The sequence below is a fragment of the Procambarus clarkii genome, chromosome 23 (assembly GCF_040958095.1).
Source record: "Procambarus clarkii isolate CNS0578487 chromosome 23, FALCON_Pclarkii_2.0, whole genome shotgun sequence".
Classification (NCBI taxonomy): domain Eukaryota; kingdom Metazoa; phylum Arthropoda; class Malacostraca; order Decapoda; family Cambaridae; genus Procambarus; species Procambarus clarkii.
Genome location: NC_091172.1, coordinates 18,818,557 through 18,832,743, shown reverse-complemented (window position 1 = coordinate 18,832,743; position 14,187 = coordinate 18,818,557). Strand labels below are relative to the sequence as shown.

At 45.2% G+C, this 14,187-nt stretch overlaps 1 protein-coding gene across 1 annotated transcript; it reads right to left on the bottom strand.

The window, feature by feature from the left end:
- Positions 1-200: 200 nt before the first annotated feature.
- On the bottom strand, positions 201-12,746 carry LOC138367750 (uncharacterized). The gene is made up of 2 exons (XM_069329698.1): positions 12,491-12,746; positions 201-400 (listed from the first exon to the last, which is right to left on the bottom strand). Exons 1-2 carry the CDS (start codon positions 12,744-12,746, stop codon positions 201-203), a joined length of 456 nt encoding a protein of 151 aa, XP_069185799.1.
- Between the last annotated feature and the right edge of the window lie 1,441 nt (positions 12,747-14,187).

Below are 14,187 nucleotides of genomic sequence, written 5' to 3'. Positions count from 1 at the left end.
TCTTGCCTTCTCTCCTCCCTCGGGACGACTGTCTATCCCTCTCCTCCCTCGGGACGACTGTCTTGCCTTCTCTCCTCCCTCGGGACGACTGTCACAAGACGAGACAGTTGCCGCGGGTCACGACAGGCACCGAGAACTGTGTTCGTGTCTCCAGAGCAACAGAAACAAAATAGTTGAAGACTTTGAAGATCCTGATACATTTATCTCAAGTACCAGGTGTGGCTCACAGAGTCTGAAGTGTGACTCACAGACTCTGAAGTGTGACTCACAGGGTCTGAAGTGTGACTCACAGGGTCTGAAGTGTGACTCACAGAGTCTGAAGTGTGACTCACAGGGTCTGAAGTGTGACTCACAGAGTCTGAAGTGTGACTCACAGACTCTGAAGTGGGACTCACAGGGTCTGAAGTCGTAAACCTCAGCCTTAGAATACATTAATACAATCATTGTATCCTTAAGTCTAAGCCTTAAAAGGTGAATTTGATTAGTCAGTTACTGCCTATACACCTAATGTTAACAGTGACGTTGGTTTCTCTATAAATCTAAAAAAATAATTCCCTAAAATCTTGTCTCTCATTAGGGCTTAATCTGGATTTGTAATCCCACATGTCAATTTATTTAGCTTCGTATTTATATTTTTCCACAATACTGTGAAAACAATCGAAGCTGCTTTTATTGGTCACTGTACTTTTGTACTCATTCTCTCTCTCTCTCTCTCTCTCTCTCTCTCTCTCTCTCTCTCTCTCTCTCTCTCTCTCTCTCTCTCTCTCTCTCTCTCTCTCTCTCTCTCTCTCTCTCTCTCTCTCTCTCTCTCGCTCTCTCTCTCTCTCTCTCTCTCTCTCTCTCTCTCTCTCTCTCTCTCTCTCTCTCTCTCTCTCGCTCGCTCTCTCTCGTAATTATATAGTTTTGAAATTATGAAAATATATATCTTGCCGAGGCGTTATAATCTAAAGATGTGAACCACAAGACAGCAAAATGGATGCAATTTCTAGACAACGAGCAAAATTGTGTAATATTTTATGCTTTGGGATATGAACGTCGCTTTTTTCGACACCTTGGTTAAGATATTCTTAAAATCCTGAGTAAATATTTTTTATTGTTTCTCTCTCTGCGAGAAATTGCATTGTTTCTGGAGGTTTAGTGAGGCGTGAGGTGCTGCTCATCGGCTCATCCGGTAAGTTGTGTTTGATTGTGTTAAATGAGGCGTATCAACACTTAAGAGTTGTTAATGTGTGTTCTTGTGTTGTTGTTGTGATTATCATTTGTTTCTGTTACGTGTAATGTGTGAGTGTGTACTCACCTAGTTGTACTCACCTAGTTGTGTTTGCGGGGGTTGAGCTCTGGCTCTTTGGTCCCGCCTCTCAACCGTCAATCAACAGGTGTACAGATTCCTGAGCCTATCGGGCTCTATCATATCTACACTTGAAACTGTGTATGGAGTCAGCCTCCACCACATCACTTCCTAATGCATTCCATTTGTTAACCACTCTCACACTAAAAAAGTTCTTTCTAATATCTCTGTGGCTCATTTGGGCACTCAGTTTCCACCTGTGTCCCCTAGTGCGTGTTCCCTTTATGTTAAATAGCCTGTCTTTATCTACCCTATCAATTCCCTTCAGAATCTTGAATGTGGTGATCATGTGTGTGTGTGTGTGTGTGTGTGTGTGTGTGTGTGTGTGTGTGTGTGTGTGTGTGTGTGTGTGTGTGTGTGTGTGTGTGTGTGTGTGTGTGTGTGAGTATACTCACCTAGTTGTGTTTGCGGGGGTTGAGCTCTGGCTCTTTGGTCCCGCCTCTCAACTGGTGAACAGATTCCTGAACCTACTGGGCCCTATCATAACTACATTTAAAACTGTGTATGGAGTCAGCTTCCACTACATCACTGCCTAATGCATTACACTTGTTAACTACTCTGACACTGAAAAAGTTCTTTCTAACGTCCCTGTGGCTCATTTGGGTACTCAGTTTCCACCTGCGTCCCCTTGTTTGCGTACTACCCGTGTTGAATAATTTATCCTTGTCTACCCTGTCAATAACCCTGAAGATTTTGTAGGTAGTGATCATGTCTCCTCTAAGTCTTCTGTCTTCCAGTGTCGTGAGGTGCATCTCACGCAGCCTTTCCTTGTAACTCATGCCTCTTAGTTCTGAGACTAGCCTAGTGACATACCTCTGAAATTTTTCTAATTCCTTCTTGTGCTTGACAAGGTACGGGCTCCATGCTGGGGCCGCATACTCCAGTATTGGTGTTACATATGTGGTATACAGGGTTCTGAATGATTCCTTACGCAGGTTCCTGAAGGCTGTTCTGATGTTAGCCAGCCTCGCATATGCCGCAGACGTAATTCATTTTATGTGGGCTCCAGGAGACAGGTTTGGTGTGATTTCAACTCCTAGATGTGTGTGTGTGTGTGTGTGTGTGTACTCACCTAGTTGTGCTTGCAGGGATTGAGCTCTGGCTCTTTGGTCCCGCCTCTCAGCCGTCAATCAACTGGTGTACAGGTTCCTGAGCCTACTGGGCTCTATCATATCTACACTTGAAGCTGTGTATGGAGTCGGCCTCCACCACATAACTTCCTAATGCATTCCATTTGTCTACTACTCTGACACTGAAAAAAATCCTTCTAACGTCTCATGGTTCATTTGGGCACTCAGTTTCCACCTGTGTCCCCTAGTGCGTGTGCCTCTTGTGTTAAAAAGTCTGTCTTTATCTACCTTATCAATTCCTCTGAGAATCTTGTTGGTGATCATGTCCCCTCTAACTCTTTTATCTCCCAGTGACATGAGGTTTAATTCCCGTAGTCTCTCCTCGTAGCTCATACCCCTCAGTTCGGGTACTAGTCTGATGGCAAACCTTTGAACCTTTTTCAGTTTAATCTTATGCTTGATTAGATATGGACTCTATGCTGGGGCCGCATACTCCAGGATTGGTGTGACATATGTGGTATATAATGTTCTGAAAGATTCCTTACACAAGTTTCTAAAGGTCATTCTTATGTTAGCCAGCTTGGCATATGCTGCTGCTGTTATCCTCTTGATATGAGCTTCAGGGGATTCGTCTGGCGTGATATCAACCCCCAGGTCTTTCTCTCTCTCTGACTCTTGAAGTGTTTCATCTCCCAAATGATACCTTGTATCTGGTCTCCTGCTCCCTACACCTATCTTCATTACATTACATTTGCTTGGGTTAAACTCTAACAACCATTTGTTCGACCATTCCTGCAGCTTGTCCAGGTCTTCTTGAAGCCTCAAGCTGTCCTCTTCTGTCTTAATCCTTCTCATAATTTTGGCGTCGTCAGCAAACATTGAGAGGAATGAGTCTATACCCTCCAGGAGATCATTTACGTATATCAGAAACAGGATAGGTCCGAGTACAGAGCCCTATGGGACTCCACTGGTGACTTCACGCCAATCTGAGGTCTCACCCCTCATTGTAACTTTCTGCTTCCTATTGCTTAGGTACTCCCTTATCCACTGGTTTGCCCTACCAGTTACTCCTGCCTGTTGACCAGACCACACACTAGAAATTGAAGGGACGACGACGTTTCGGTCCGTCCTGGACCATTCTCACAATCGACTTGAGAATGGTCTAGGACGGACCGAAACGTCGTCGTCCCTTCAATTTCTAGTGTGTGGTCTGGTCAACATACTTCAGCCACGTTATTGTGACTCATCGCCTACTCCTGCCTGTTTCTCCAACATATGCATCAGCCTTTTATGGGGTACTGTGCAAAAGGCTTTCCGACAGTCAAAAAAATGCAGTCCGCCCATCCTTCTCTTTCTTGCTTAATCTTTGTCACCTGATCGTAGAATTCTATTAAGCCAGTCAGGCAAGATTTACTCTACCTGAACCCATGTTGATGAGTTGTCACGAAGCCTCTTCTCTCCATATGTGTTACTAGGTTTTTTCTCACGATCTTCTCCATCACCTTGCATGGTATACAAGTTAAGGACACTGACCTGTAGTTCAGTGCCTATTGTCTGTCATCCTTTTTGTATATTGGACTACATTAGCCGTCTTCCATATTTCTGGTAGGTCTCCCGTTTCCAGTGACCTACTATACACTATGGAGAGTGGCAAACAAAGTGCTCCTGCACACTCTTTCAATACCCATGGTGAGATTCCGTCCGGCCCAACAGCCTTTCTCACGTCCAGCTCCAATTGGTGCCTCTTAACCTCATCTCTTGTAATTTCGAACCCTTCCAAGGTCGCCTGGTTTGCGGCAACCCCTCCTAGCGCCGTGACCTCTCCTTGTTCTATTGTAAAGAACTCCTGGAACCTCTCGTTGAGTTCTTCACACACCTCTTTGTCATTCTCTGTGTACCTGTCCTCACCCGTTCTAAGTTTCATCACCTGTTCCTTTACTGTTGTTTTCCTCCTGATGTGACTGTGCAGTAGCTTTGGTTCGGTCTTGGCTTTATTAGCTATATCATTTTCATACCTTTTCTCAGCTGCTCTTCTCACACTAACATACTCGTTCCTGGTTCTCTGGTATCTCTCTCTACTTTCTGGTGTTCTGTTATTACGGAAGTTCCTCCACGCCCTTTTGTTCAGCTTCTTTGCTTTCATACATTCCCTATTAAACCACGGATTCTTCCTTTGCTTCTCTGTTTTTTCCTATTGGGCTGGGGCAAACCTGTTTACCGCCTCCTGACACTTTTGGGTGACATAGTCCATCATGTCTTGTATGGACTTAGCTATGAGTTCTGTGTCCCATGAGTCCTATCCCTTAGGAATTTATTCATCTCCTCATAGTTTCCCTTTCGGTACGCCAGCCCTTTGTTTCCCATTTCTTTTTTTGGGGGGAGATAGTTCCTAGCTCAACCAGGTACTCAAAGATCAATACACTATAATCACTCATTCCCAGGAGGGCTTCCAACTTAACTTCCCTTATATCCGACTCATTTACGGTAAATAAAAGATCAAGCAAGGCTGGTTCATCCCCTCCTCTCATTCTTATCGGTCCCTTGACGTGTTGACTTAGAAAGTTTCTTGTTGCCACGTCCAGCAGCTTTGCTCTCCATGTGTCTGGTCCTCCATGTGGGTATCTGTTCTCCCACTCTATCTTCCCGTGGTCGAAGTCTCCCATGATTAGTAGTCTGGCTCTGTTCCTGCTAGCCACAGAAGCTGCTCTCTCTATTATGTTGATGGTGGCCAAGTTGTTTCTATCATATTCCTGTCTGGGTCTTCTGTTGTTTGGTGGGGGGGGTTATATATGACTACTATAATTTTCTGTCCTCCAGTTGCTAGCAAGATAGAGAGAGGGAGCAAGAGAGAGGGCAAGAGAGAGAGAGAGCAAGAGAAAGAGAGAGAGAGAGAGTACAATTCAGTACAATTCAGGTCCCAACTTGAGCGAGGGTGTGTGTGTGTTTGTGTGTATGGTGAGTGGGGGTACGGAGGGGTGGGTCAGCCGGTGGCAGGAGGCAGGAGGGAAGGGTGGAGGGGGAGGGAGAGGGATGAAGTGAAGGAGATGGAGGAAGGGAGGGATGGGAGGGAGAGAAGGAGAGTGGGAGGGAGAGAAGGAGAGTGGGAGAGAGCGAGGAAGAGCGTAATAGAGCGAGGGAGAGGGTAATAGAGCGAGGGAGAGCGTAATAGAGCGAGGGAGAGGGTAACAGAGCGAGGGAGAGCGTAATAGAGCGAGAGAGAGGGTAATAGAGCGAGGGAGAGCGTAATAGAGCGAGGGAGAGGGTAATAGAGCGAGGCAGAGGGTAATAGAGCGAGGGAGAGCGTAATAGAGCGAGGCAGAAGGTAATAGAGTGAGGGAGAGCGTAATAGAACGAGGCAGAGGGTAATAGAGCAAGGGAGAGCATAATAGAGCGAGGCAGAGGGTAATAGAGCGAGGGAGAGCGTAATAGAGCGAGGCAGAGGGTAATAGAGCGAGGGAGAGCGTAATAAAGCGAGGCAGAAGGTAATAGAGCGAGGGAGAGCGTAATAGAGTGAGGGAGAGGGTAATAGAGCTAGGGAGAGCGTAATAGAGCGAGGGAGAGCGTAATAGAGCGAGGCAGAGCGTAATAGAGCGAGGGAGAGCGTAATAGAGCGAGAGAGAGGGTAATAGAGCGAGGGAGAGCGTAATAGAGCGAGGGAGAGGGTAATAGAGCGAGGCAGAGGGTAATAGAGCGAGGGAGAGCGTAATAGAGCGAGGCAGAAGGTAATAGAGTGAGGGAGAGCGTAATAGAACGAGGCAGAGGGTAATAGAGCAAGGGAGAGCGTAATAGAGCGAGGCAGAGGGTAATAGAGCGAGGGAGAGCGTAATAGAGCGAGGCAGAGGGTAATAGAGCGAGGGAGAGCGTAATAAAGCGAGGCAGAAGGTAATAGAGCGAGGGAGAACGTAATAGAGTGAGGGAGAGGGTAATAGAGCTAGGGAGAGCGTAATAGAGCGAGGGAGAGCGTAATAGAGCGAGGCAGAGCGTAATAGAGCGAGGCAGAGGGTAATAGAGCGAGGGAGAGCGTAATAGAGCGAGGCAGAGGGTAATAGAGCGAGGGAGAGCGTAATAGAGCGAGGCAGAGGGTAATAGAGCGAGGGAGAGCGTAATAGAGCGAGGCAGAGCGTAATAGAGCGAGGCAGAGCGTAATAGAGCGAGGCGGAGGATAATAGAGCGAGGGAGAGAGGGAGGAAATGGAATGAAGGTGTGTGGGGGGGGCGAGTGGTATTTGGTGGAGGGGGGGGGGGGGGGTTGAGGGCTGGCGGTGTGATCTTTTGACAATAAGGTGACATAAGATCGTACCTACATGAGCCGTATACTTCAAGATTCTTTACTTTCTTTAGCTGGTATCCAAGACTATTTGTTATACTAAAAACAGTGTACACACAAAAACAGAAACACTGGAGTGTGTGTGTGTGTGTGTGTGTGCGTATGTGTGTGTGCGCGAGTGTATGTGTGTGTGTGAATTTTTGTGTCTGTGCGCATGGAAAGATTTTACATTTCTGTTTGTGAGTTAATGTGGCATTGCATTAACTATACAGTATATTAAATACTGTCTGCTGTATTTAAGGTCACTGATGACTGCTGTTAGAGTGTAAACGACCTAGCAGCAGTGTGCATATCAACTCAGCCTCGGAAGATTGATTACTGGGAAGCTGAACTCAATTCATCGTTCAGGGGGGATCAACCACAATTATCCTACCACATTTTATCCCAACTATCCAAGCATAATTTTGGTAGTGAAGTTCAGCGAGATAGTCATGATGCTAGGATCGTTATAGCCTGTTGATTCTGATTCCCCTTATATGAGCGTTCACGCTAGTTACGGCTTGTTCATCATTACAGGCAATTTAGGAAAGTGTACACCCTACGAATTCCTTTCAAAACAGGATATGGGCAAAATTATGCTTGTATCTGGGGAGTGCAAGGGCGCGATCACGTTATCATTTCCTTCAGTATTTTATCATTAATTTGTTCAGGTTTGCCACATGTCCTTGGTGAACCGGTCGGAGGGAGGGAGCCGGTTTACACATCCAGGTAATTAGACAACCTACCTACCCTGGAGCCGGTCGGCCGAGCAGACAGCACGCTGCACTTGTGATTCTGTGGTCCCAGGTTCGATCACGGGCGCCGACGAGAAACAATGGGCAGACTTTCTTTCACCCTATGCCTCTGTTACCTAGCAGTAAAATAGGTACCTGGGTGTTAGTCAGCTGTCACGGGCTTCTTCCTGGGGGAGGAGGCCTGGTCGAGGACCGGGCCGCGGGGACAATAAAGCCGCAAAATCATCTCAAGATAACCAGTTATACCAGGTGTGTCAAATGTCCTAGATGAACCAGTTACGTCAGGTGTGCCAGGTGCTTTACTCCGCATGATTAAATGCCTAAAGCTTTAATAAATTAAATGCATATAAATGCAAAAAATACACATGGAAATAACATTTCATACAACAAACATACAACGCTATACCAATAATACTCATTGCTGAAACATTCGACAGGTTAATACACAAATAATTAGAAACTACACACAATCCAACGGTATACAAGACAGTAATACACATAACAATACATTTTAATACACAAGCGAACGAACAATAGTATACAGCAGAATATTGGACAATATAATTTTAATTGGCAGGGCCACTGGAGCCACAGAGACGAGAGTAGAACCTTAATTGATGTTTCTGTCGTCTCTATTGTGATATATATATATATATATATATATATATATATATATATATATATATATATATATATATATATATATATATATATATATATATATATATATATAATATGTTGTTAAATATGACCGAAAAAGTAAGATTAATAATTCTAACACGAATTTTATCAATATTTCTTATGTTTCTTATATATATATATATATATATATATATATATATATATATATATATATATACATATATGCAAACAAGCCTGAATGGTCCCCAGGACCATGGTCTGGGGTGTGAGTTTTCAGTTACACATATATATATATATATATATATATATATATATATATATATATATATATATATATATATATATATATAATATGTTGTTAAATATGACCGAAAAAGTAAGATTAATAATTCTAACACGAATTTTATCAATATTTCTTATGTTTTTTTTTACCGTCGATGGTAATTGAAAAATCAATTCTCCAAAATTCATTTTTATTTCTAGTCTGACGCGACGCTTGAACACGTTTCGTAATAACTTATTACATTTTCAAAGACTTTAAGGGAGGGATTAAAATCTTTGAAAATGTAATACGTTAATACGAAACGCGTTCAAGCGTTGTGTCAGACTAGAAATAAAAATGAATTTTGGAGAATTGAATTTTCAATTACCATCGACAGTAAAAAAGAAACATAAGAAATATTGAGAAAATTCGTGTTAGAATTATTAATCTTATTTTTTCGATCATATTTAACAACATATATATATATATGTATATATATATATATATGTATATATATATATATATATATATATATATATATATATATATATATATATATATATATATATATATATATATATATATATATATATATAATATATGTATAAGACTGCTGCTAGAACAGTTAGTCAGGCAGCAGCCGACATGATGAAGCCAAAACAGCTTGGGTTTAGCATTTCACAAGAGTGTGAGGCAGCGGCTCATGCAGCTAGAACCTACATTGCCAACATTACGGATGAAAAAGCACTGATAAAACTGGACTTCAAAAATGCTTTCAATCTGGTTAGAAGGGATTCAGTACTCAGTGCGGTTCATCGTCTTTTTCCTTCCCTCTACCCGTTTGTAAACTCATGCTACAGCAAGAATCTAACTTTGCTTTTCGGGGAACATGAAATTGAATCACAAGAAGGTGTCCAACAAGGTGACCCCCCTTGTTCCTTTTCTTTTCTGCCTAGTACTACATCAAGGAAGTCACCGATAACCTGTCCAGTGAGCTCAATATTTGTTTTTTGGACGATGGTACTCTAGCCGGCTCCCCAGCCTCACTCTTGGACGACATAAGAATAATTCAGGAGCAAGGAGCAAGTCTTGGCCTCACCCTGAACCCTTCCAAGTGCGAAATAACCTCCACCAACCAGCACATAATAGAGCAAATAAAGGTTGTTTTGCCTGATATTCATACAACCAACCCTGAGGACAGCACACTCCTAGGTGCTCCTCTTGGAGGAGCACCTAGGAGTGTGTCCCTCAGCGACTCACAGTGGAAACAGGCCTCCCTTCCTGTCAGACTCGGGAGCCTTGGCGTGCGCACAGCAACACAAATTGCTGTACCAGCGTTCCTGTCCTCTTCAGTGGCGTCTGACAACTTGGTGAATAAAATTCTACCTGAGCACCTAGTTCAACGAGCAGGAGTACATGATATCAGCTTCACAGACTGCACAACCAAATGGGTCTCTCTCGCAGGACCAGCACCCCATCCACCGCCTACTGAAGCCCATAAGCAATCCAGCTGGGATCGCCCCATTGCCGACCAAGAAGTTGCGACTTTGCTAGAAGCTACAACAACACCACATGACACTGCCCGACTTAGAGCTGTAGCAACTCCCCATGCAGGTGACTTCCTATTAGCAACCCCAATGTCAGCAACCGGCACCCGTCTCACACCGCAGGCCCTCCGAATTGCCGTGGCTCTCCGCCTCGCTGCCCCAATCCACACCGAATAGAGGTGTATATGCAGCGAGGCAGAGGCCGACAGGTACGGACGGCATGGGCTTCTCTGCCAAATGACAGGAGGATGGCATGCAAGACACGGCGTGGTTAACGACATTATTGAGAGAAGCCTTGCCACAGCCGGTTGTCCAGCAGAGAGAGAGAGCCCCATTACCTAATGTCCCGCAACTCTGATGAGCCTGTCGGTCGCCCAGATGGAATCACGGTTAACCTCTGGAAGAATGGTAGACAGTTGGTGTGGGACTACACTTGCGTTTCATCTTTAGCCATCACCTATGTTGACTTCAGTGCTGCACAGGCAGGAGGAGCTGCCAATCACCGGGAAGCAGCCAAGTCACATAAATACAGAGACCTTGAGCACCACTACAATTTTGTCCACATTGCCTCAGAGACACTTGGTGCCTGGGGTAAAAGTGCTGCTAGCTTTTTGAAGGAGTTGGGGTCCAAGCTAATTGAAACAACTAGAGACCCTAGAGCTGCCGGTTTTCTTTTTCAGCGCCATAGTGTGGCGATCCAGAGAGGAAATGCTCACTGTATCCATGGTTCCTACCCGCCATTTGAGGAGGTGGAGGAGCTCTACAACTTATGACAAGTAGCCTTGTACCTTGTATGTAACCAATGTTGTAACCCTTTTTGTGTAATGACATTTTCAAATAAAGTTATTTAATTATTGATGGTTATTTGATTATTGATCAATTTTAGACTTGTGATTGTGCATCTGAATGTTTACCCTAACTGGTCAGTGATTGAATGCTTATTCTAACTGGTCAATGCTAGAATGCTAATCCTAACGCAACACCATAATACTTACGCTGTCATAACATTGGAAGGCCTACTTAAAATAGTCAACACCAAAATACTTACTCTAACACGTCAACACCAAAATGCTTACTCTAAAACGCCAGCACCAAAATAGTTCTTTTATACATCCCTTGGAGGAAATGGAACAAAATAAATATATTTAATGTTGAATCCTCCAATTATAAATAGTTAACATTTCCCGTACTGGATTAGCTGGGAATTTGTTGATGCCGCTGGGCTGTGGTTGTCATGATTTTTAACACTTTTATTAGTAATGAAAAGTTTTACTGCATTAATAAGGATTTAATTACTCATTTTTTATCATAAGTATTATGAGTCAATAAAGTATAACATACATGCAATACTTCTACAGTTTCACGGCAAATGTGAAGTCTTAGACTCTTAACGTCAGTGTTAACTGCAGCTGAAGACGTGATATATAATATAATAATACTATAAGAATAATAATAAGAATAATAATAAGAAAAATAATAATAATAATGCTATTATTATTATTATTATTATTATTGTTATTATTATTATTATTATTGAGGAGAAAATCCGGAGGAGCAGTGATGAGGATTCGAACTAAATATGCTTTTAACTCAGATGTGCTTAGCCAGATTTATTTTTATCTACGTCGTCTTAACTCCTGTGCCCCGCCTCTTTAACTGTTGGTCGTCTAATTTAGTGGATCCCCCACAATCTACTCTTTTGGGGGGTTCTCTCTCTTTCTCTCTCTCTCTCTCTCTCTCTCTCTCTCTCTCTCTCTCTCTCTCTCTCTCTCTCTCTCTCTCTCTCTCTCTCTCTCCTCCTCCTCCTCCTCCTTTCTGTTCCTCCAAAACTTCTTCCCCTGGCACCTCTGATGTATGCCACCTTCCTTTACCTCCATCCCTTAAATCTCTCCACACACACTCGTCGTTACCGCCATTACATTCTTTCTTCAGTTGTTTCTCTCCACCGTCCATCATCACTCCTCTCTCTCTGTTCTTCTCATCTTTCCTCCTAACCGTTATCCATTACCTTTATTCCGCTCTCCTCCATTGCATCAACTCCATCTCTCCTCCTTACCCCCCTTATCTTTCCTTTTGTTCTCCTTCCATTTTCCTTTCCTTCCCATTTTTCCCCTTTTATTTTCTACCTACTACTTCTTCATCCTTCTTACCTCCTCTTTACCTCTATATCTTTGCTGACTTCTTTTTACCCGCCACTTCTTCCCTATCTCCCACTTGCACACGTACCTACCCTCCTCATCACACTCGTTCTCTGCCCCATTCCTTCCCACTTTTCTTCCTTCCTTCCCTCCCTCCCTCCCTCTCACCACATCACCCCTCCCTCCCGGTTCCTTGCCCTCGTGCACCGCCACACCCCCAGGAGTCTCCAGAAGGCAGCTTAAGTCTTAAGTCAGATAATGCTGGGATTCCAGAAGGTAGCATAAGGCCAAATCTGTCTTCCCCGTCTAACACCTCTTCTTCTCCTCCTCCTCCCAGTCTCCCAATAACCCCCTTCACAATTTTGTTCCCCTATTTAAACTGCCCCAATGACCTCTGGTACCACTATTATATCCTCAACTCACCACCAGTAGTTAGAACATGAAACACCATCCACCAATCTTTCGGCCAAACCTTATCTAGATCATCTTCAAGTTGTTTTGTGGCCTTATCTGAGTCACGGATGTTTACTCCGTGGTGATGTGCAGTGCCGTGAGGCTCCCTGACGTAGGCACCGTGATGTGCAGTGCCGTGAGGCTCCATGACGTAGGCACCGTGATGTGTAGTGACGTGAGGCTCCCTGACGTAGGCACCGTGATGTGCAGTGCAGTGAGGCTCCATGACGTAGGCACCGTGATGTGTAGTGACGTGAGGCTCCCTGACGTAGGCTCCGTGATGTCCAGTGACGTGAGGCTCCGGTGACAGTGGCTTCCCCCTGTCAGGGCCTGACAGTAGGCCTAAACAGCCCCTGCTAACTTACAACTGACTCTCTGTCGTATACTTCGTAGCTAAATTTGGGCGCCAACTAGTAAGGTTTTTCAACATAAATATTTCGCATAATTTGTGATAAAGGTATAAATTATGAGTTGTCTTCGCGCTTCTAACGTTTTCGTCATTGTTTTAACTGGTTGGCTGCTGTTAGAGGTGGCATGTTGCCTGCATTATTGGGCCTGGACGAGGAGCGTCCGGCAGGAGGCGCCCTGGATTGTCCAGGGAAGGTCTGGTGAGGTGACCCGCCGCTGGGGCATCGCGCCCTGGCTCGCCTCCCTGCCTGTTGTCGGGAGGCTGGTCACTGATCAGCGGCACGTCCCCGAGGGCGGCGTCAGGACCTGGCTCGCCTCCTTTCCAGTTGTCGGGAGGCTGGTCCCAAAAATGACAGAGCCCCCAGAGGCCAGTTGGACGGGCGTTACCTTCTGCTGCGCCTCCGTCTGCCTCGTCCTGGTGTGGGTGCTGGGGAAGTGGGACTTGTCTCACCCCTTCCTGCTGACTCGGCGCCTCTGCTGGGACAGGTGTCTTAAACCCGCAGGCGTCTGGAAGACAGTAGGAGTCCAGGTCTCCAGCTGGGTGTTGGGGACCACGCCGGAGCAACATTCCCCTTGGCGGCAGTGCGTCAGGCCAGATCTCACCCTTGCGAACTTAAACAACGTCAACACGTCACAAGGCGTCAAGTCTAGCGAGAACGTCGACACGTCACTTGACGTCAAGTCAAACGGAAACATCGACACGTCACCACATGACGTAGACCCTGTAGGCGTCGGCGTACCCTTCACAAATGAAGACAAAATACTCACTGTCACAGGCACGGACAGGGGTCCATGGTGGGAGGACGAAAAATATAGTAAACTTGCCTCCGACTGGGACGACTCGCTCCACGTCCCCTGGGAGGTGAGCTGTCACTGGTGGGAGCGACACCCGACCATCTCCCGCCGCGACAAGGTAGTCGTCTGCAGTACAGAAGAACAACCTCCCTGGTGGGAGACTACAGCAGACGAGAGAACATCAGCCTGGGACGACTCGCTTCATGTCCCCACTGAAGTTAGTTGCTATTGGTGGGAACGCGACAGGAGTATCTCGCGACGGGTTAAACGCCCGTCTACGAAAACGAAGAAAACCGTAAGAACCGATACCGCTGCGAGGCCTCGAACCACAGGCAGGGGAGTCAGTTTCTCGCCTGCAGTTACAGAGGCCTCGTCCCGTCCGACAGGTGAGTCGCCTGTGATAGAGACGGAGTGAGTAGCCTGTGTCGGAGACAGGATTGGGGGTCCAATACGGGATGTATTGA

Bases quoted from the DNA above. Each gene is read 5' to 3' on its own strand.
- LOC138367750 (XM_069329698.1), bottom strand. From the start codon at position 12,746: ATGGAGCCTCACTGCACTGCACATCACGGTGCCTACGTCAGGGAGCCT. The intron at 401-12,490 runs GTGAGTTGAGGA...TTACGACTTCAG, and splicing joins TCATGTTCTAACTACTGGTG to ACCCTGTGAGTCCCACTTCA.